At 41.6% G+C, this 22,365-nt stretch overlaps 1 protein-coding gene across 10 annotated transcripts; it reads right to left on the bottom strand.

Moving 5' to 3' along the window:
* Positions 1-440: 440 nt before the first annotated feature.
* Kcmf1 (Potassium channel modulatory factor 1) lies at positions 441-22,093 on the bottom strand. Of its 10 annotated transcripts, none has more exons than XM_067778513.1 (7): positions 21,931-22,093; positions 15,767-16,340; positions 15,278-15,702; positions 14,499-14,759; positions 4,087-4,359; positions 3,818-4,029; positions 441-2,609 (listed from the first exon to the last, which is right to left on the bottom strand). In XM_067778513.1, exons 2-7 carry the CDS (start codon positions 15,780-15,782, stop codon positions 2,081-2,083), a joined length of 1,716 nt encoding a protein of 571 aa, XP_067634614.1. In that variant the 5' UTR covers positions 15,783-16,340; positions 21,931-22,093; the 3' UTR covers positions 441-2,080. The 10 variants fall into 10 exon arrangements, with proteins under 10 accessions (XP_067634614.1, XP_067634573.1, XP_067634636.1 ...); XM_067778472.1 differs by having other exon boundaries at positions 21,949-22,093; XM_067778535.1 differs by having other exon boundaries at positions 4,096-4,359; positions 21,949-22,093.
* Positions 22,094-22,365: the final 272 nt, after the last annotated feature.

The raw sequence follows: 22,365 nt of genomic DNA, 5'->3' as shown, positions 1-22,365 counted from the left end.
TTATTGGAATCTTGCTTCAGGATAAAAAAGAAAACATAATTTTAGGTTTCAACCAAAATCTTTCTATTCCTCCATTGCCATACCTACCTGTCAAATAATAGCTGTCAGGTAGATCGGCTGTCGCGAATGACCATAGAATGGAAAAAGGTTTGTTTTTTGCTCACGGTAAATAAATTTAATTGACATGCACTGCCCATTTGTGTTTCAAACAAACTTTTCTTTTAAGTGTGCAGAAAATTGGACTATATATTACTTTTTTTTTGTTTTTAAAACATTTAAAAAAAAAATTAAATATACTAGTCGTCCATAAAAATATTTTAAAAACGCGATTAACAGGTCATCCAGGCTATTTACTATTGAGAACTTTTTTTCAAACATTCGCCACTTGTATGAGTTCACAATGTTAAAAACTTACCGATTGTATTTAAATTGAAATGAAATTCTTATTGTAATACGTTTAATTTATTAAATATTCTTACAATACAATCATTTCATCGTCTTCAGCATTTTCAAACATTTCATTCACAAATTCGAAAATCCATTACCAGTTTCGTAGTGACTCATTTTAAATATTAATGTGTATTTGTTAGTTCCGCAAACCGCTCCCCACTTTCAATATTTTGTTTATGTATATCTACATTCTAGACATTTAATAATTTTTATCATTTTTTATTTTGAAATTTTACAATTCAAGAAAACTTTACGATCGCTGGTGTTTACGAAAAGGACAAAAGCAATTGTAGTGTGTACTTTTTAAGCATAATCCTTTTGCTGATTTCACAGCTTATGATTCCCCATTTTGAATTCGGGTTTTTTACGAATAATTTTGTTCTCACAATAACAAACAAATGTACCTTATTGCAATGTTTCGTTGACTGTAGCAAGTCCTTTTCTACTATCCTTTCTTTATATACATCATATTTAAAAGAAATAATAAATATAAGTCGATTTGTCACTTTCCTGCAAGGGCCACATTTCTACTAAACAAATTCGGCGAAAGAAAAATTTATATTGACTGAATTAATAAGGAACTTGGTATTATTTGTTGTTTTTGTGCTTCGCCCAGTTCAATTTCCTTATGGGAAGTCAAGCCAAATTAATTTTCGTACAATATTTATTTGGGACTTGAAATAAGCAAACGCGACAAAATTAAGAAATTATACGATTGTTACAATCGTGCGATTGAAATTCAATCCTGGAACTAACGAGTTGTTTAAAAAATTTTAGATATAATATAGTTATTCGTTTACAGTTGCGAAATCCCAGGAAATAAGTTTGAAATGAGGATGAATCCTATGTAAATTCGACACTTTCAAGTTTCGATAGTGGAGATTGTATTCAAGTTTTTTTACAATCTTTTGGAACTACGCGAGATATTTGTTTGTATTTCTTTTTTCCTAAAATGTTTACCAATTTATTATTTAAATTCATGTTTTTAACTTTAAACATTATCGCACTAACTTCGACTAACGTACGCTTTTTACACAAGTACACGTCAATATGTCAATATGCATAGAGACGTTGAAGTTGTGTTCAAATTGGCCATAATATATATATTTTTTATTCATGTTTTAATAGAGTTTCCTTTAATTTTAATTGTTCAATTTCTTTAAAATTATAATTAGCTCATTTGATTACAATAGGTGTGTTGGTTGGTTGGGTTGCCTTATCTTTGTTTTTGTTTTTTCTTTTTATAATTATATAAATTGTAATAATTATGATATATTTAATTAATAAACTATATTTATAATGTTTTGCTTCTTTATGTATCGTCGTGCTGCCCTTTGTCACGCCTTACTGTATGCAATCTAACGCAGCTGCTGTCTCAATTATTTTCATTAACTGCACTCTTCTATTGACCATAGCATAGTAGTGTTGCTCTTTCTGTTGGTGTTGTTGGCAATAGTTGTATCTTTTGTTGCTGTGCTTTGTCTGATTTGCTTTTGTCCTTGGTGGTGAGTAATGTGTGAATAGTTTTGGTTTGAATTCTCCTTTTGCTGTTTCTCTTGTTTTTGTTTGTGTAGTTGTTGTTTAGATTTTGCTGTTCCTGTTCATGTCATGGTTGGTGATGACGATAGCACTACCTAGAATGTTGTTGAGGTGGCTGTGAGCCAGTTGCCGCAGGGCCACCACCAACTGGTGGCGGTGGTGGACGCCCCCGTCGTTCGATGCCTCTGTCAGCTTGTGATTTACCTCCCGTACCACCAGCCGCTCCACTCGCACTACTGTTGCTCGTTGATTTTTTTTTTGATGCGTAGGATTGTTGCTGTGCCTGCTGCTGTTGCAATTGCTTATACTCATCAGCAATATCCTCCGGAGATGTTTGTTGTTGCTGATGTACCTGTTGCCTTCCAGCGCTTATACCGCCGCTTCCACTTGTATTTGTGGTTTGTGCCGATGCATCTGTATTGTTATTCATTGCCGATTCTCTCGCATTGGCATCACTTTTTGTGTTCGCACCTAAGACTTTCCCATTATTTACATTATCACTATTAGTTTCCTGCGATTCGCTACGATTATCACGCTCAGCTGCGGCACCACTAATTGAAATAGCTTCGAGCGAATCAAATGAAAGTGTTGACAATAAGAGCGCTTGCACAAACTGTGATCTGTAATGGATAGAAATAAAACTGTTAACTTAATTGCATATGTATTTGTTTACAACATTGCAATTAATAAAGTTTACTTCCGATAAAAGAAAGCGAAACCGACAGATGTCATCCTGTGCTAAAATGGATAAAATCCTACGACTTATAAGGGCCTCTGCAAATTTGGTCGTCTATTCATTTTGCATTTTCGTGTCACCCTACATTTCGGGCCGAATGAAATGCTGCCAATTTGTCGTTATCGGCTAGTCTTCGACTAATGCACAGAGATGAAAAGATCGCGATAAGCATTGTGGCTCAGTGGGATTCAAGGGATTGCAATTCAAAGCTCTGTAGCTTCACAGCTTCCGCAACCCAGTTGTTAACCTCACCTACGCGAGGGGAATCCTGTTACAAATATGGATGTATCATATTAAGCAGGCGGGGTTCTGGTGACCCCAAGTTCCTCATGGAACTAGGGGGCGGGATGGCCTAGAAGGTTCATGTGGTCCATATAACATCGTTGCCGAGATGGTCGGGCTAGTATTTTGTAAATTTGCAAGATAAGCTCCTAGATCTTATTTTTGTTAGCAATGATCTTAAAAATAATTTCTGTCGGTTATATTATACTGATAGCAACTTGTTTCATTGATATTGGAGCTTGAATTTTATGAGTTCAAGTATTGTACTAAATAATGAGTATGGATTCAATCATAGTCGCTGTGAACTTTACAGCCTTTTTGTTATGGATGGCAGGGAGTCTTGTTCTTTCATAAAATTTATATTTAATTTTTAGTTCTAATAAAGCGGCCACCGTTGTGTGATGGTAGCGTGCTCCGCCTACCACACCGGATGCCCTGGGTTCAAACCCCGGGCAAAGCAACATCAAAAATTTTAGAATTAAGGTTTTTCAATTAGAAGAAAATTTTTCTAAGCGGGAGCGCCCCTCGGCAGTGTTTGGCAAGCGCTCCGGCTGTATTTCTGCCATGAAAAGCTCTCAGTGAAAACTCATCTGCCTTGCAGATGCCGTTCGGAGTCGGCATAAAATCATGTAGGTCCCGTCCGGCCAATTTGTAGGGAAAATCAAGAGGAGCGCGACGCAAATTGGAAGAGAAGCTCGACCTTAGATCTCTTCGGAGGTTATCGCGCCTTACATTTATTTTTATAGTTATAATAAATTTGTATCTAGTTTGTAACTCTTTGATCATAAACAAAATAAACTAAACACTTACCGATCAGAGCGGTCTCTTTCCATTTCAGCCCATTCCGTATCACTGAGTATTGGCTGCATAAATTTTGTAAGCAAAAACTGTGATTGGCCTTCAGTTCCATTTGCAGAGCCATTGGCACCTGTACCAACTGCTCCACCAGCAATTGACGTACCAAGTACATTGCTAACATTGTTGGCAGCAGCGCCGTTTACGCTACCACTTCCACCTCCACTCTAATAATAAACAAAAAGAAATACAATTGTTTTCATAAATAAACAATATAATCATACAAATGCTACTTCTCTGTTGTTGAGTGCGTTGTTGCCAGAAAGGCCTGATTGTGTTTGTAGTTGGGCTGCCAACGATGGGTTCACAGTCCATTCATTGGTGCGACACGAAGTGCCACCGCTAGCATTGGCACTACCAGAACCGCTACCGCCAGAACCACTGCCACCCAATATTGGTCCACTGCTTATCACCTCTGGCATGGTTGCATTCGAATTCGATGAAGATACCATCGGATGAGCTCGACGGGGTAAGCGTTCCAACTGTTGGCGAGTTGCCTAAAACAAAAATTGTGCAGAGATCAATAGAAAACATTAAGAGTGCTATACTTACTAAATTAGTACAATGCAAATACAAAAACGACAGCAAATACAAAATCAAAACAAAATATAGAAATTATAAATAATTAGAATCAATCGCGTCATTATTTTTCGATGTCGTACCTCAGCAAGATTTTATACTGCGCAATTTTTGCACATGTATCATTAGGAAAATATATTGTTGCCTTAATTCTCAAAAGCCCAAACTAAACCGTTCCTTGAAAGTGTTTTTACAGATTTTGGCATGATATGTATATAAGTATATTAAAATACAACCTCACTAAAAAAATTACAACAAAGTTATACCGCTTCTAAAAAGCCATATTTGAAGAGATCGTGAAAATGTGGTTTTGGCTTTTCTATGAAATGTGAGATCTGTTGGTTCGTTCCTTTAAATTAAGGTAACGAAAGAATTATTTATGTATTAGGTATGTTTGTAAGATACATATATGTACATTAGGTTGTACATATATGTACAACAACAATAACAACAGGATGTACGTTATTTTTTGACTGCTTATTGACAACATTGGTTTTATTACATTTTTCAATGTTCAAACTAACGCCCACCTAGATCGGCAGCTGCCCAAACTTAAGTAGTGCTCGACTGGCGCCACTGTCACCCATGGCTGTGCCCCATCCATTACGTGCCACCAGTTTCGTCGCCTGGTCTTAAAAATACATACTAGAAAAGGCTGTAGGCCTGCCAAAATGTTGTACTCAGAACTGCCACGGGATATCTCCTTATTTATTTAGCAAACGACTGCTTGGTCTAGGCCCGCATCCAAGAGGGAACATTTCCTTAAGTACTATGATGACATCTGAGACATGCCAACAAAGACGTTTGATCCAGACGAAGGGCTAAACGAAAGTAAAAAGGGCTTAACGAAATCCATATCGCACTGCTACAATAACAACAACCAATTGGATTTGGTCGGTGACATGCCAGGTCGCGCGAAGTTAAGAAACTTGAAAGACTGGGGAGATAGCTGTTTATTCTAGAAACTAATTCGTCTAATGGCGGGCCAGGTCCTGTTTCCATTATTGTGCAGTCGTCGGCGTAGGAAATGATTGTAACTCCTTCTAGTTGGGATAGGAGCTTTGATATGTTAATATGTTAAACAGAAGCGCGGATAAGACACCACCATGTGGAACCCTATGTTTAATGCTCCTAGGCTTTTAGGTTTCGTTCCTAAATTGAACCGACGCTTGCCGACCATTCAGATAACAATCCTTTTAACCAAGAGGAAAGGAGCGAACCGTCTTGGAGTTGCGTACCGTGGTTGTTTGTCAAAAGCTTTTGATAGGTCCGAGTGTCACGAGCACCGTCCTATGACGTTGTTTTTCTTGATTTACTCCGCGATTTATCTTAGTGTTTATGGCGTTTAGCGCGGTGGTAGTACTATGCATTTTGCAGAGGGTATATTGATGGGTGGCTAGGCGACGATTTGCAGTGAAATGAGGGAGCAGGACGGTTTCCAATATCTTCGCCACTGGCGAAAGTAGTGATATCCGTCGACCCGCCTTCGTTAGCTGGTTTTATCCTAGCCATTTGCCATTGTTCGGGAATGACGAAGGACTTCAAAGAAAGGTTGAAAACGTGCGTTAGGTAGTTTATTCCCTCAGCGCCAAGGTTTTTTAGCATTGGCATGGCTATTCCGTCTGGGCCTATTGATTTAGAAGGGGTGATGGTGATGGGTGACACGTTGTTGTTGTTGTGGTAGCAATGCTCGCCCCACCTAATAGCCGCGACCGATCACAAATTGTCATCAATATCCTCTAACGGGAGTCCAAGCAAACTTGCCGTTTCAATAGGGGTGGACCATAAGGAAAGGTGTGTTAGAGGCGTTGGTTCCACATTACAATTGAAGAGATGGTTGGTGTCATGTGGGGACACGTTGCAAGCGGGGCATACATTTTGTATGTCGGGGGTTGATTCTGGATAGGTAAGAGTTTAACCTGTTACAGTATCCAGAACGAAGCTGAGCAAGAGTGACACGCGTTTCCCTGGGGAGTATGCGTTCCTCTTCCGCAAGTTTTGGATAATTTTCGTTAAGCACTGGATTCACCGGGCAATTCCCGGCATAAAGGTCCGACGCCTGTTTATGGAGTTCACCAAGGACCTGCTTGTGTTTTTTCACTTCATACGGCTGGGTTCTCAGGTGCCGTATTTCCTCAAAATGCTTACGGAGATGACTCCTTAAGCCCCTAGGCGGTGCTGGTTCATGTTGTTGTTGTTGTTGTAGCAGTGCTTCGCCCCACCTAACAGACGCGACCGATCACAAACTGTCATCAATATCCTCTCACGGGAGTCCAAGGAAACTTGCTGTTTCAACAGGGGTGGACCATAGGGAAAGGGGTGTTAGAGGCGTTGGTTCCACATTACAATTAAAGAGATGGTTGGTGTCATGTGGGGACACATTGCAAGCGGGCATACATTTTGTATGTCGGGGTTGATTCTGGATAGGTAAGAGTTTAACCTGTTACAGTATCCAGAACGAAGTTGAGCCAGAGTGACACGCGTTTCCCTGGGGAGTATGCGTTCTTCTTCCGCAAGTTTTGGATACTTTACTTTGAGTACTGGGTTCACCGGGCAATTCCCGGCATAAAGGTCCGACGCCTGTTTGTGGAGTTCACCAAGGACCTGCTTGTGTTTTTTCGCTTCATACGGCTGTGTTCTCAGATGCCGTATTTCCTCAAAATGCTTACGGAGATGACTCCTTAAGCCCCTAGGCGGTGCTGGCTCGTCAATCAGATGTCTGTTGGGATGCCCAGGTTTCTGGGTATTCAACAGGAACTGTTTGGTCAGCATCTCGTTTCTTTCCCTGATGGGGAGTATTCTCGCCTCATTATGTAGATGGTGTTCTGGGGACATAAGAAGACAGCCCGTGGCAATTCTGAGAGCAGTATTTTGGCAGGCCTGTAGCTTCTTCCAGTGGGTAATTTTTAGGCTTGGCGACCATATGGGTGACGCGTAGCACGTAATCGGCTGGCTAATTGCTTTGTATGTAGTCATGAGCGTTTCTTTATCTTTTCCCCAGGTACTGCCAGCAAGGGATTTGAGGATTTTGTTACGGCTCTGAATTCTCGGAACAATTGCGGCTGCGTGCTCACCAAAATGTAGATCCTGATCAAACGTCACACCCAAGATTTTGGGGTGTAGGACAGTCGGTAGCGTAGAGCCATCGACGTGGATGTTCAAAATGGTCGACATTTGGGACGTCCATGTTGTAAATAAGGTTGCGGAAGATTTAGTCGGTGATAATGCCAGGTTTCGCGAGGCGAAAAAACTGGAGAGATCAGGGAGGTAGCCGTTTATTTTGTTGCATAGCTCATCGATCTGTGGGCCTGGGCCTGTGGCCATTACTGTGCAGTCATCGGCGTAGGAAACGATTGTGACTCCTTCCGGTGGTGAAGGTAGCTTAGATATGTAGAAATTAAACAAAAGTGGGGATAGGACACCACCCTGTGGCACCCCTTGTTTAATTCTCCTTGGCTTTGATGTTTCGTTTCTAAATAGCACCGATGCCTGCCGACCACCCAGATAATTTGCGGTCCACCTTTTAAGACATGGGGGAAGGGTAGACCCTTCCAGGTCTTGCAGTAACGAGCCATGGTTGACCGTATCAAAAGCTTTTGATAGGTCTAGCGCTACGAGTACTGTTCTATGGTGGGGGTTTTGATTTAAACCGCAATTTATCTGGGTGCTAATGGCATTTAGCGCGGAGGTAGTGCTATGGAGTTTTCTGAAGCCATGCTGATGGGAGGCTAGTTGCAAATTTGCTTGGAAATAAGGGAGCAAAATGGCTTCGAGCGTCTTTGCTACTGGCGATAGGAGAGATATCGGACGATACGACTCTCCTATGTTAGCTGGTTTACCAGGCTTTAGTAGCGGGACCACCTTGGCCATTCTCCATTTCTCGGGTATGACAAAGGTGGAAAGAGACAGGTTGAAGACCTGCGTGACGCGCTGAATTTGTGTTTATGTGCGTGTCTGTTGGCCCTCCGTCTAACTTTGTCGACCGTGGAATGCATTATATATTGTCGGCAGAAAGCGCTCGCGCATTTTTTCGCATCCGACAGCACTTTGTCGCCAAAGGCGATGGAAACTTTGTCTTTGTGCTTGGTCGGCTTCGATAGGGACTTTACGGTGGACCAAAGTTTACCCACACCGGTAGAGAGGTTACAACCTCTTAGGTGCTCCTCCCATTTCGCCCGCTTGTGTTCATCCACAAGCAATCTGATGCGTTGGTTTATATCCCTTATTTGGGGGTCGCCTGGATCAAGCTGCCTTATAAGGTCACGTTCTCTCGCTAAGTTTGCGGCCTCCGCCGGGAAGTGGGGCCGGATTTCGGGAATTCTCCCGGCGGGAATGAAACGTGCCGAGGCGGATTCAATGACCTTGCGGAAGGCACGCTCCCCTTGGCGGGCATCAGTCGGGATAGGGAGGGCAGCAAAGAGGTTGTCTGTAAAGGATTTATATTCTTCCCACTTTCCTTTTTTAAAGTTTATGAAAGTGCGTTTTTCGGCGACGATGAAGTCGGCGGTACGCTCGAGCGAAACAAGTATAGGCAGGTGGTCGGATGCCAATGATACCATCGGCTGCCAGTTGACGCAGTTTACGAGTTCTGCGCTCACGATTGAGATATCTGGCGAACTGTGACAGCTTCCTACCATACGTGTGGGGGCGTCTCCGTTTATTGTGCAGAACGTCGTTTCTTCTATTTGATCCGCCAACATCTCGCCCCTACTGTCCGCCCGCAAATTTGAGTGCCATAGATCATGATGGGCATTGAAGTCGCCTAAAATAATGCGATTGTTTCCAGTGAGTAAGGCTCTGATATTAGGGCGGTATCCACCGGGACAACAGGTGGCAGGGGGGATGTAGATGTTGATGATTTCTAGGTTTGCATCGCCTGACCGGACAGATAGAACTTGACGTTCTAAGACGTTGTCCCTGCGGTCGATGCCAGGATCAAATATGTGATATTGCACAGAGTGGTGTATTATAAACGCGAGGCCGCCTCCATTTCCGCTCTCGCGATCTTTTCTGTGGACATTATACCCAGAGCAGGTCTGCAATGCAGATCGTGCTGTGAGTTTAGTCTCTTGAATCGCAGCAATGCGGATGTTGTGCCGCTTCATGAAATTGACTATCTCCGTAATCTTCCCAGTTAGTCCATTACAGTTTAACTGCAGAATTCTGAAGTGCATGAGGGGAGACGTCGCCACTCTGGGGGTAAGTGACGGGTGACTACTCCTGGGTTCAGGAAGGCCAGGACGCAATTGCTGTTGTGGCCCTGGGACTGGGCGTCCTTGGGCAAGCATTGGGGTACCCGGATGATTTGGGTTTGCGACCTGGCAACATGGCGCGATGAAACCCGTCGAGGGGTTGCCGTCGCGGAGACCAGAACATCTAGGAAAGTGGCACCACCCAAGGCAGGAGCTGCATTGGGCGGATGTCGCAAACATATATATTCTGTGCTGGCAAACGGTGCAAACGGAGGTAGGGACTAAGAGTCTGGTTCCCTGACCTACACGATTGCTGCCGGAAAAGAGGGGGGAGAAGACGGGGGCAGGGGCTGTTGCTCAGCATTGCTTCCGACTCTACTACGAAGATTGTAGTTATGAGTGGTAGCAGCTGTTTGAGTTGTTGGCGCCGTAAGGCGCGAGCAGCAGCGGGTACTAGTTGTGGCTTGCTGAGCAGCGGGGCTGCTGGAAGGTAATGGGGGGCGCTTAGACGTAGACTACGGGGCGCCCTTGGGCGTGAACAGCAAGGAGCCACAAAAGATTTATAAAAGTTACGTGGACGTCGGGTTTTGGGATCAAGCCCAGAACAACCTGTCCGATGCAACCATCCCTTACACGAGACACACTGAACAGAGTATGACCGTCCTAAAAAGATTCTTTTCCGGCATATGCAGCAAAACCATTTCTCAGGACCGGGGTCAGGAGACGGACCCGGATTGGATTCGACACCTTCCCGGAGCAAGAGAATATGGAGCAGTCCTGCTGCAAGGAGCTGCTGGGAGGATGACAATTTGTGTGAGGGACGAAACAAATTAAATGGGGTTACACTGAAATGACAGTCCTTGGTCGGGAAAAATCCCGAGTCGCTCCGGTACATAGAACCGACTGCCTTGGGAAGCGCGGTGCTGGTTCATCAATCAGATGTCTGTTGGGATGCCCAGGTTTCTGGGTATTCAACAGGAACTGTTTGGTCAGCATCTCATTTCTCTCCCTGATGGGGAGTATTCTCGCCTCATTATGCAGATGGTGTTCTGGGGACATAAGAAGACAGCCCGTGGCGATTCTGAGAGCAGTATTTTGGCAGGCCTGTAGTTTCCTCCAGTGGGTGATTTTTAGGCTTGGCGACCATATGGGTGACGCGTAGCACGTAATCGGCTGGCTAATTGCTTTGTATGTAGTCATGAGCGTTTCTTTATCTTTTCCCCAGGTACTGCCAGCAAGGGATTTGAGGATTTTGTTACGGCTCTGAATTCTCGGAACAATTACGGCTGCGTGCGCACCAAAATGTAGATCCTGATCAAACGTCACACCCAAGATTTTGGGGTGTCGGACAGTCGGTAGCGTAGTGCCATCGACGTGGATGTTCAAAATGGTCGACATTTGGGGCGTCCATGTTGTAAATAAGGTCGCGGAAGATTTAGTCGGTGATAATGCCAGGTTTCGCGAGGCGAAAAACTGGAGAGATCAGGGAGGTAGCCGTTTATTTTATTGCATAGCGCATCGATCTTTGGGCCTGGGCCTGTGGCCATTATTGTGCAGTCATCGGCGTAGGAAACGATTGAGACTCCTTCCGGTGGTGAAGGTAGCTTAGATATGTAGAAATTAAACAAAAGTGGGGATAGGACACCACCCTGTGGCACCCCCCGTTTAATTCTCCTTGGGTTTGATGTTTCGTTTCTAAATTGCACCGATGCCTGCCGACCACCCAGATAATTTGCGGTCCACCTTTTAAGACATGGGGGAAGGGTAGACCCTTCCAGGTCCTGCAGTAACGAGCCATGGTTGACCGTATCAAAAGCTTTTGATAGGTCTAGCGCTACGAGTACTGTTCTAAGGTGGGGGTATTGATTTAAACCGCAATTTATCTGGGTGCTAATGGCATTCAGCGCGGTGGTAGTGCTATGGAGTTTTCTGAAGCCATGCTGATGAGGGGCTAGCTGCAAATTTGCTTGCAAATAAGGGAGCAAAATGGCTTCAAGCGTCTTTGCCACTGGCGATAGGAGAGATATCGGACGATACGACTCACCTATGTTAGCTGGTTTACCAGGCTTTAGTAGCGGGACCACCTTGGCCATTTTCCATTTCTCAGGTATGACAAAGGTGGAAAGAGACAGATTGAAGACATGCGCTAAATATTTGAACCCCTCTTTCCCTAGGCTTTTAAGCATCGGCATGGCTATGCCGTCTGGGCCCACTGCTTTGGATGGTTTAGCACGACCAATGGCGTCCTCAACCTCTTTATCGGTGATGGTGATTGGTGACGCGCTGAATTTGTGTTCATGTGCGCGTCTATTGGCTCTCCGTCTATCTTTGTCGACCGTAGGATGCATTATATATTGTCGGCAGAAAGCGCTCGCGCATTTTTTCGCGTCCGACACCACTTTGTCGCCAAAGGCGATCTTTGCTTACTCGGATTCGATAGGGACTTTACGGTGGACCAAAGTTTACCCACACCGGTAGAGAGGTTACAACCTCTTAGGTGCTCCTCCCATTGCGCCCGCTTGTGTTCATCTACAAGCAATCTGATGTGTTGGTTTATATCCCTTATTTGGGGGTCGCCTGGGTCAAGCTGTCTTATAAGGTCACGTTCTCTCGCTAAGTTTGCGGCCTCCGCCGGGAAGTGGGCCGGATTTCGGGAATTCTCCCGGCGGGAATGAAATGTGCCGAGGCGGATTTAATGACCTTACGGAAGGCACGCTCCCCTTGGCGGGCATCAGTCGGGATAGGGAGGGCAGCTAGGCGGCTGTCCGTAAAGGATTTATATTCTTCCCACTTTCCTTTTTTGAAGTTTATGAAAGTGCGTTTTTCAGTGACGATGAAGTCGACGTTACGCTCAAGCGAAATAAATATGGGCAGGTGGTCGGATGCCAATGTTACCATCGGCTGCCAGTTGGCGCAGTTTACGAGTTCTGCGCTCACGATTGAGATATCTGGCGAGCTGTGACAGCTTCCTACCATACGTGTGGGGGCGTCTCCGTTTATTGTGCAGAACGTCGTTTCTTCTATTTGATCCGCCAAAATCTCACCCCTACTGTCCGCCCGCAAGTTTGAATGCCATAGATCATGATGTGCATTGATAAGATAATGCGATTGTTGCCAGTGAGTAAGGCCCGGATATTAGGGCGGTATCCACTGGGGCAACAGGTGGCAGGAGGGATGTAGATGTTGATGATTTCTAGGTTTGCATCGCCTGACCGGACAGATAGGCCTTGACGTTCTAAGACATTGTCCCTCCGGTCGATGCCAGGATCAAATATACAATATTGCACAGAGTGGTGTATGATAAACGCGAGACCGCCTCCATTTCCTGTGGACGTTATACCCAGAGCAGGTCTGCAAAGCAGATCTTGCTGTGAGTTTAGTCTCTTGAATCGCGGCAATGCGGATGTTGTGCCTCTTCATGAAATCGACTATCTCCGTAATCTTCCCAGTTAACCCATTACAGTTTAACTGCAGAATTCTGAAGTGCATGAGGGGAGACGTCGCCACTCTGGGGGTAAGTGACGGGTGACTACGCCTGGGTTGGGGAAGGCCAGGACGCAATTGCTGTTGTGGCCCTAGGACTGGGCGTCCTTGTGCAAGCATTGGGGTACCCGGATGATTTGGGTTTGCGACCTGGCAGCATGGCGCGATGAAACCCGTCGGGGGGTTGCTGTCGCGGAGACCAGAACATCTAGGGAAGTGGCACCACCCAAGGAAGGAGCTGCATTGGGCGGATGTCGCAAACATATATATTCTGTGCTGGCAAACGGTGCAAACGGAGGTAGGGACTAAGAGTATGTTTCCCTGACCTACACGATTGCTGCCGGAAAAGAGGGGGGGGGGGGGGGGGGGGAGAAGACGGGACAGGGGCTGTTGCTCAGCATTGCTTCCGACTCTACAACGAAAATTGTAGTTATGAGTGGTAGCAGCTGTTTGAGTTGTTGGCGCCGTTGGGCGCGAGCAGCAGCGGGTACTTGTTGTGGCTTGCTGAGCAGCGGGGCTACTGGAAGGTAGTGGGGGGGGGGGGGGGGGGGGGGGGCGCTTAGACGTAGACTACGGGACGCCCTTGGGCGTGAACAGCAAGGAGCCACAAAAGATTTATAAAAGTTACATGGACGTCGGGTTTTGGGATCAAGCCCAGAACAACCTGTCCGATGCAACCATCCCTTACACGAGACACACTGACAAGATTATGACCGTCCTAAAAAGATTCTTTTCCGGCAGATGCAGCAAAACCATTTCTCAGGACCAAGAGGAGCAAGAGAATATGGAGCAATCCCGCTGAAAGGAGCTGCTGGGAGGATGACAATTTGTGGGAGGGACATAACAAATTAAATGGGGTTACACTGAAATGGCAGTCCTTGGTCGGGAAAAATTCCGAGTCGCTCCGGTACATAGAACCGACGGCCTTGGGAAGCGTCTCTTTTTGTTCTTTTTTTGCATTTGTTATTTGAGCAAAACAAGTTTTAAGAAACACATGTACTTTCTCTGGTTATATTAGCCATTTTAATCAAGAATATATGAAAAATTTTATGGTACTCGATTTACGCAAAAAGCGATTTTACGAACAAACCCTGCAACGATGGTGTTCGTAAAATGAAGAAACTGCTGTATATTCAAAAAAAAAAAAATTTTTTTAAAAATTGGTATAAATTTCGTTCACTTTGTATACCTACTTCGTTAAAGTCAAACCGTATTTATATATAGTCTGATTAATTGTTAAATTTGTACACTAATAAATTAATAAATAAATCTATTTTCTAAGGAAGTTATATTATAGTTCTGTACATTCAATTTGTAATTATCTTTAGTCTGAATAATTATTCAATTTTTTAAATTAAAAATCAATGTATTAATAAACTTACCGTAACTTGTTGACGTTCTAATTGTATTTGCATCTGCAATTGTTGTAGTTGTGACGTCTGTGGTCCACCTCGCCTCACACCCGATAACTGGGATAATAATTCTGCTATAGGGTCAACAGATTCCCTTCCTGATGGTGACAGTGCAGACAAACCACTTGATGAACTAAAGTGCATATTAGACCTACGAGCACGGGGACCTCCCAAAGTACGACCTGGAATACGACGTACACCACCACCATGTCGAATAGCTGATGGTTCGTCGTATATATCAAAATTAACACATTAAGGTAAACCCACTAGTTTTAAGTAAATAAACTAAAAAATAGCATTTCATGTATGTATGACACTAGGATGGGTAAAAAAACTAACTCACTTTTTAAAAAAGTACTCTGAAAACAGTGTTTGAAAAATGAGCAAATATCCAGTTAAACTTTCGATCCTCATTATTTTTAAATGCCACATGAAATGGGGTATTCGAACCGAATCTTGAAAGCAAAATCAGCTTCCATGGAGTTGTGTACTTAGATACTTTCCCTTTACAATATTCGATTGAACACCTCTTTGTATAATTGCTTAAAAAAAAAAAAAAACAGAGGATAAACCCAGCTTTATATATCCATAATTTCCTTCAAATGTAAAGGATAAAAATGGTGCGCATTTCCGTATTGATTCTATTTTCAAGGTACTTGAATTACAAATGATTTTCTGCAGATTAATATTAATGTATATACACACATGAAAATCATGTTTTAAAATTCATTATCATTTAAAAAGGATATCAGAAATGAAATCAATTCACGCGGCCCAGTTCTATGCTCCAATGTTAGATGACCGGCAAAGTCGTCTGTGACTAGATTCGGTTCACCACCCGGCAATCCAGCACACACTGGACATACCACTTCAAGGCTTGTCTCCGTATGCTCAGCCGAAACATGTTCCAGCAGCGTAGCATCACTAAACCCCATTTTCTTGCAATAAGGGCAAGTAAAACTTTGTGGCTGCTCAGAATTGAGCATCTCGCCACCAAAAAACAGCTCAATATCGGAACGCGTTAGAATACATTGCATTGGATGATCGACCAAATGACGAGTCGATGTAACGCCCTCTTCATAACAATCGGCGCATAAATCATAATCATAACAGATCAGACACTTGTAGCGGCGTCCGTTAAAATTGCTTTTAAGACAGGAATCGCAACTGACTCCTGCAAAAAGACAGTTATTAATAAATTCATTTATTTACCTATAGTTTTATTCTAACACATTTACCTTCATGACGACTCATTATTCAGAAGGCGAAGCAAAACCAAATTCCTTCCACACTCACAATGCTGCCGGCGTTGTTGTTGGTGACGATTTTCTTTCTAAAAAAAAGCAGTTCAGTATGCGTTGGAGCTCTTTATGCCTCTCGTTAATATATATATTTTGTGGAATATATATATTTTGTTTTAAGGTTATCGTTGAATAAACTACTTTCCGTTGTAGGTTAGATACAATAAAACAAACAAAACTGACCATCAGACAAAATTATTTGCAGTTAAAACGGGCATTCTAGTGTGTTATATTCAGTAGTTTTTGTTAAATTCGCTACAGTCGATGATAAATAGACTTGCCTCTGATGCTACAAAGCTTGTGTTTATAATTCTCAAATATATGTATATAATAAACGTTATTGCGAAAGATCTTCACAAACACCAATGTCTATACTATTCCAGCCGGTAATGGGCCGTGGCCAATATTTTAAAAAATTTTTTGCGGAAGATATCTTTATCGGTAACAATCCCTCCTTTTATGTATGTATGTATATTATGTTTAGTTATAGTTTATGGTATCAATGAAGCAACTGAAAATAGAGACATGTATGTTAGTTTAGTAAATATGAAATATTAAATAATGGATGATTTATAAGTAATCTGCCTAGCTCCCTGAAACAGATGCACCTTGCAATTATATAACATTTCCTTTGTAGATTTATTCTACCGTCGGCAATTTAGCCAGCAATACCCTTAATTCAACAATCCAACTTTGCCTCTAATATTATCGAAATTGCTAAGTTTTATGAAGTTTGCACACACATGTTTACTCCATCAACTTCTTATTGGTTACTGTTCATACGATTAGCAGACAATGGAATATTTTTCCTTTTGCTTATAATTATCAACTACACAATTCACTTTCGTAGCCAATTTCTTTTTTCCTCTATATCTATTATTTCGTTGATTGCATTCCAATTAGACCAGCCAAATACCCATAGATATGGATCTGCACACCTCTATTCTTATTTTTCTTTACTTTTTGTATTTCTGACTTGAGCAGAAACGACTTTAAGAAATGTACAATTGCGTTTTTTTTTTCTTTCACCTTCACTTAAATTTCCTGTCCTGTGTATTGCGCTGTGTTTGAGAAAAACTCAATTTTAACAAAGGAATCGTAAGTTCTTTGTTTTCAAAAAGATGTTTCTTTTAGTTATGATAAGCTTATTTGTATATCTACAATTATTTCCATTGCAAAATTTTATTTTTAACTCCGTCAAGGAAAAGCAAGAAAAAGGAAAATATTTAGCCCGTTGCCCGTTCACTTACTTCGTTTTTTCGTTAACAATCGTGCATTTTCCATCGGCTAAAACAGAATTGCCAGTTTAAAGATTTGAACCTTCAATAATCACAAGGCTGACAGTAGATAGTAAACAACACAAAAAAATCCGTCTAAATCTTGTTCATAATTACCGATTATCGAAAAAAATGTATATGGCAAATCTAGTTATGTAACTAACGATTTGGAGTTATGTACGAATATGAAGATAATCTCATTATATGTAAACAAGGTCTAACAGTGCTTCGAGAAATTTTTTATGGGAATGGGCAAGGCTAAAAGTTTCAATTGCGAAGTCTGAAGTGTAAAAGATAAGTGCAATCGACTCATCATGCATAAGATTGCGTTAAACGCATATATATGAAAAGCTGTTTATGGGACGATGAAAAGGTGAACATGCCCTCACAAACTGTATGAGAGCAACTAAAATTTAATTTACTGCGTAAAAAATAAAAACGATTAAAAAAATGTCCGGTTTGGGGGATCAAATGTGTATACGCTTCTGGATGAATGTGCACAACAAAATCTGGCAAAATACAACAACCACATGAAAACTTGCACCGGTAGTAGTGCAGTTTAGGGGCCCACCCTAAAGTTGGGCCAAGATTTTCGAGTGCGGTATCAAAAGACTGGCGGCCACCGTGGTGTGATGGTAGCATGCTTCGCCTACAACACCGTATACCCTGGGTTCGCACCCCGGGCAAAGAAACATCAAAATTTTAGAAATAAGGTTTTTCAATTAGAAGAAATTTTTTCTAAGCGGGGTCGCCCCTCGGCAGTGTTTGGCAAGCGCTCCGAGTGCCAAGAAAAGCTCTCAGCGAAAACTCATCTGCCTTGCAGATGCCGTTTGGAGTCGGCATAAAACATGTAGGTCCCATCCGGCCAATTTGTAGGGAAAATCAAGAGAAGCACGACGCAAATTGGAAGAGAAGCTCGGCCTTAGACCTCTTCGGAGGTTATCGCGCCTTACATTTATTTTTTATTATCAAAAGACGCGCATTTACGTCTAGATTAATAATCCGAAAGCCGAAGTTAAAATTTTTTCAACCCTTCAAAAGTTATCAGCGAAAAACAGGTTTGTGTGATACATATTGTTCCCGCATGTTTGCAATCTTTTAAGCGCACACATCACTTTACTTTTTATACTTGGTATATTAACATAATCTAACTTGCACGAATTAACGAAAATATCAACACAAATATTGCAAAAAATGTCTGTCCAAATGAAAACATATAAAAGTGAACAGTGTTGCCAGCTCAGCAGGTAATAAAACAAGGTTTTTTGTGATATATAAAACATCTATATTTGAAAATGTCTATAATAAAATTATGTTTTTATGGGATAATGATTGCTAACTTATCGTAAATCGAATAAGTTGAAAAAATGTGTTATTGACAAAATACTTCATTTTTTTTATTTTATTTTTTTTTTTTCAAAAAGGGCTTAACTAAACATGCACAGTAATTCTGCGTAGAACACCCTTAGCCGATCCAACACCGGCTGCGCCATGCACAGCTACCGCCACGGTTACACCACACACCCGGACTTAGCATGGCGTAGCCCAGGGTTATTTTTATAAGCGAGGCCGAAGGCCGCCTATGCAGAAAGGTGTTCTACGCAGAATTACTGTGCATGGCGCAGCCGGTGTTGGATCGGCTAAGGCTGTTCTACGCAGATGACTTGAGAAAAGCAAGAGTAATTTCTTGTTCAGTTAATTTCTATTATTGCTCATCTGGCAGCACTCTTCACTATCAGGTGTTTTTCTTCAACAACGAATCTGTATTTTTATTATTTAATTGCATATTAATTAGAGAAATTAAACAAATTTTTTTCACTAATTCGTGAATATCAAATTGTATCAATATATCGAAAAACAAAACAGGATGTGATTTGTGCGCTTAAAAGATTGTAAATGTGCGGGAACAATATGTACAAGACGAACCAGTTTTTCGCGCATAACTTTTAAACGGGTAAGAAAAGTTAACTTCCGCTTTCGTAATCTTGATTTAGACGTGAATACGCGTTTTTGATACCTCAATTAAAAAAAAGGCTCAATTTTAGGGTGGGGCCCCTAAACTGCACAATTACCCTTGCACCGACTTTTTGCTTATAGCTTTTGACAGCACTAAAAATTTTTACTCTTCGCTAACGGGTTCTTGAATCGGATGTCAAGGTGCGCCTTTTGATACCCCCTTTAACAATTTGTATCAAAAATTGTCAAATGTGATATCAAAAGACGCGTCTCGACCTCCGTTTTTAGAATCCGAAAACGAAAATTTAAATTTTTAATTCTGTGAGAAGATATAAGCAAAAAATCGGTTCAAATTTATATGTGGTTGTTGTTTTTTACCAGATTTGTTGTATACACACGCACACTAATGCAGAAAGGTGTTCTGAGCTTGATCCCCAAACCGGTGTCGGACCCACCCAGGGTAATTTTTTATAAGCGCGGCCGAAGCCCGCCAACGCAGAAAGGTTTTTCTGTGCAAAATAACTATGGATCGGGACCCCTATTTCGGAACCTCTCGGGGTCATTTTACAGTTTTTTGTAAATAACTTTCGACAGAAATAAAATTTTTGATTTCCGCTTTCGGATTCTAAAAACGGAGGTCGTGACGTGTCTTTTGATACCACTTTGGATAAAAATTAGGTGATGCACCGTCTTGTAAAACGTTACCATAAAAATAAACTGAGCAGCCTAAATGAAGAAATTGTTGAATTTATGGATTAGACATACTTTTAGATAGTAGTGCAGTTTATGACATCCACCGAGATTTGGACTAAAGTTTTCTAGTGAGGTGTGAAAAACGGGTATTTACGTCTAGATTAAAAATCCGAAAGCGGAAATTAATTATTTTTCTTACCCGTTTAAAAATTATAAGCGAAAGCCCGGTTTTTGTTGATGTTGTAGCAGTGCTTCGCCCCATCATATAGGCGCACAAATTTATCTTGAATCAAAACCCGGTTCTTGAGGTACAGTTTGTTTCCTTGCATTTACGTTATTTTAAGATAAATCACTTTCTTTTTGAAATTCAGTTTAATATTAGGCAAAAGGCTGTATGTTCCATTAGTGCACCATTAACGAGGTAAGGGGCGGAGCCTCTTTATACAAAAGTAATAAATTGTTTTGTGCAAATACTAGAAGTCTCCGGAAGATACAAAATTTTGTTTTGGCATCTAGGAGGATTCCTCTACTAACTTTGTTTATGTATATGCTCAAAGCGTGGCGCACTTATAGAAAACTTTACCGAAAATACAACAAGTTTATTAAGCTTTCTGAAATAACATTTTTATCATATGTGCAATACTCCTATATTGCTAGAATACAAAAACAGCACTTTGATGTTTGCAAGTGTACCGAGCCTGAAATAGCAATACAGAAGTATGTATGATTTGTATACAAATTTTCAATCATAGTAAATAAATGTTTAAAAATGAAGACATCCTTATGAATAGACAACCGAACTTCGACCATTTTCTTAACTTGCGAGTGCTGGGAGCTGTTGTTGTTGTAGCGATTAGGTTGCTCCCCGAAGGCTTTGGAGAGTTATCGATGTGATGGTCCTTTTCCGGATACAGATCCGATACGCTCCGGTAACACAGCACCATTAAGCTGCTGGCCCGACCATCTCGGGAACGATTTATATGGCCACATTCAACCTTCAGGCCATCCCTCCCTCCCCACCCCCAAGTTCCATGAGGAGCTTGGGGTCGCCAGAGCCTCGTCTGTTAGTGAAACGGGATTCGCCGCTCAAAGGTGAGGTTGACAATTGGGTTGGAGAAGCTATATATTGCGCTACACAACCCCTTGAATCCCAGTGCTGGGAGTTCTAGTACTTTATACAATTCTGCATCATGGCTACACAATATCAACTAGATTCACTTCATAATCGCACTATAAATATAACATATTACTATTATTGACATATGTATATTAATTTGAAAATTTTACACACACTTCAGCGGCATAATTTACAATTCGGATTGAATGTTATTTGCTCTGTCACATAAACGTTTATCCATTCACCACAAATACTTGATAGTATTTTTGGTAATCATACATGACAGAATATCGGGAAGGATGTCAAAAGACGCGGCTTGGACCCAGAATCGCGAATCCGAAAGTGGTAATTCTTTACTTTAGCCACAACTGCGATAACTCGTCCAAAAATATCGGGAGAGGTTTCCAAAGACGCGCTTTGCACCCAGAACCATGAATCCGAAAGCAGATTCGTCGTCCTGGGTCCAAACGCGTCTTTTGACACCTCTCTCGATATTTTTGAACGAGTTTTAGCAGTTGTCAGCCGAAGGCCGCTAACGTATAAAGTTGTTCTGACCAAAAATAATACGGATCACTACGCAGGTTTCGGAGAGACCCGGGGCCATTTTTTGTTAATATCTTTTGAACGACTCAAAACTTTTGTTTTCCGTTTCCGGTTTGGCGATCCCGGCACCAAAACGCGTGTTTGGACATCCCTACAGATATTTTTGAAAGTGTATTAAGAGTGTCATGCTGTCGTATAGAATTACCCTACTGCTAATCTATATGGAAAAGCAACATCCTGGTATATAGTGGTACATACATATGAATGTACACATGTAGCTAGGCCTCGTTGCATTCGTTGCAGCAAATAGCCTGAACTTTTCTTTTACCCAACTTCTGCAACAGCTTTTATATTATTTGGAAACGTAAAATGTGAAGATCTTAATTCAGTTTAATTTTTTTACATAGTTTTGTAAATCTAAACTTTTTATAAGAATGTTCAATAGCGGCGCAAACGATGACACGCAAAAAAAACGAGCCTACGTTTTCATTTGCTTAAATTTAATTTTATCCTACATTTTTATAATTTAGCACCTGATATTTCTTTATCACAAACTAAATCATGTTCACGTTAACAAAAATTTAGAGAAGAACTATTTTATTACTCGACTGGAGATAATTTGTCAAACTTCTTGTGTTTTTGCTCATTAATTTTTTATTCAATCTAGAGTTGGCAATTACCGTGTACCTGGGATTTTGTAACGACGACTGAAAAATCACTGGATATATTGCTATATAACAACTTGAAAGGAATCGCCGTGACTGACTGACTGTGATTTTACAGAGCTTGTTGCCCTGCCAGATGAGTTGAATATATTTATATTGGTATACAATGGCATACCGCGCCTTCCAATGGACAGTGATCCAGATCCCTCCCGATATAAATTTAACATGCAAATGCAACTACAATGTGATCCATATGCGTAATTTTAACACAACACCGCGTTTTTT

This window comes from Eurosta solidaginis, chromosome 1 (assembly GCF_040869045.1).
Source record: "Eurosta solidaginis isolate ZX-2024a chromosome 1, ASM4086904v1, whole genome shotgun sequence".
Lineage (NCBI taxonomy): Eukaryota > Metazoa > Arthropoda > Insecta > Diptera > Tephritidae > Eurosta > Eurosta solidaginis.
This window is presented reverse-complemented; position numbering and strand designations above follow the sequence as displayed.

Coding starts and splice junctions, on each gene's coding strand:
- Kcmf1 (XM_067778513.1), bottom strand. Junction 4,030..4,086: donor ACAACAGAGAAGTAGCATTT/GTATGATTATAT, acceptor GTTTATTATTAG/AGTGGAGGTGGAAGTGGTAG. Junction 2,610..3,817: donor GAAAGAGACCGCTCTGATCG/GTAAGTGTTTAG, acceptor TATCCATTACAG/ATCACAGTTTGTGCAAGCGC.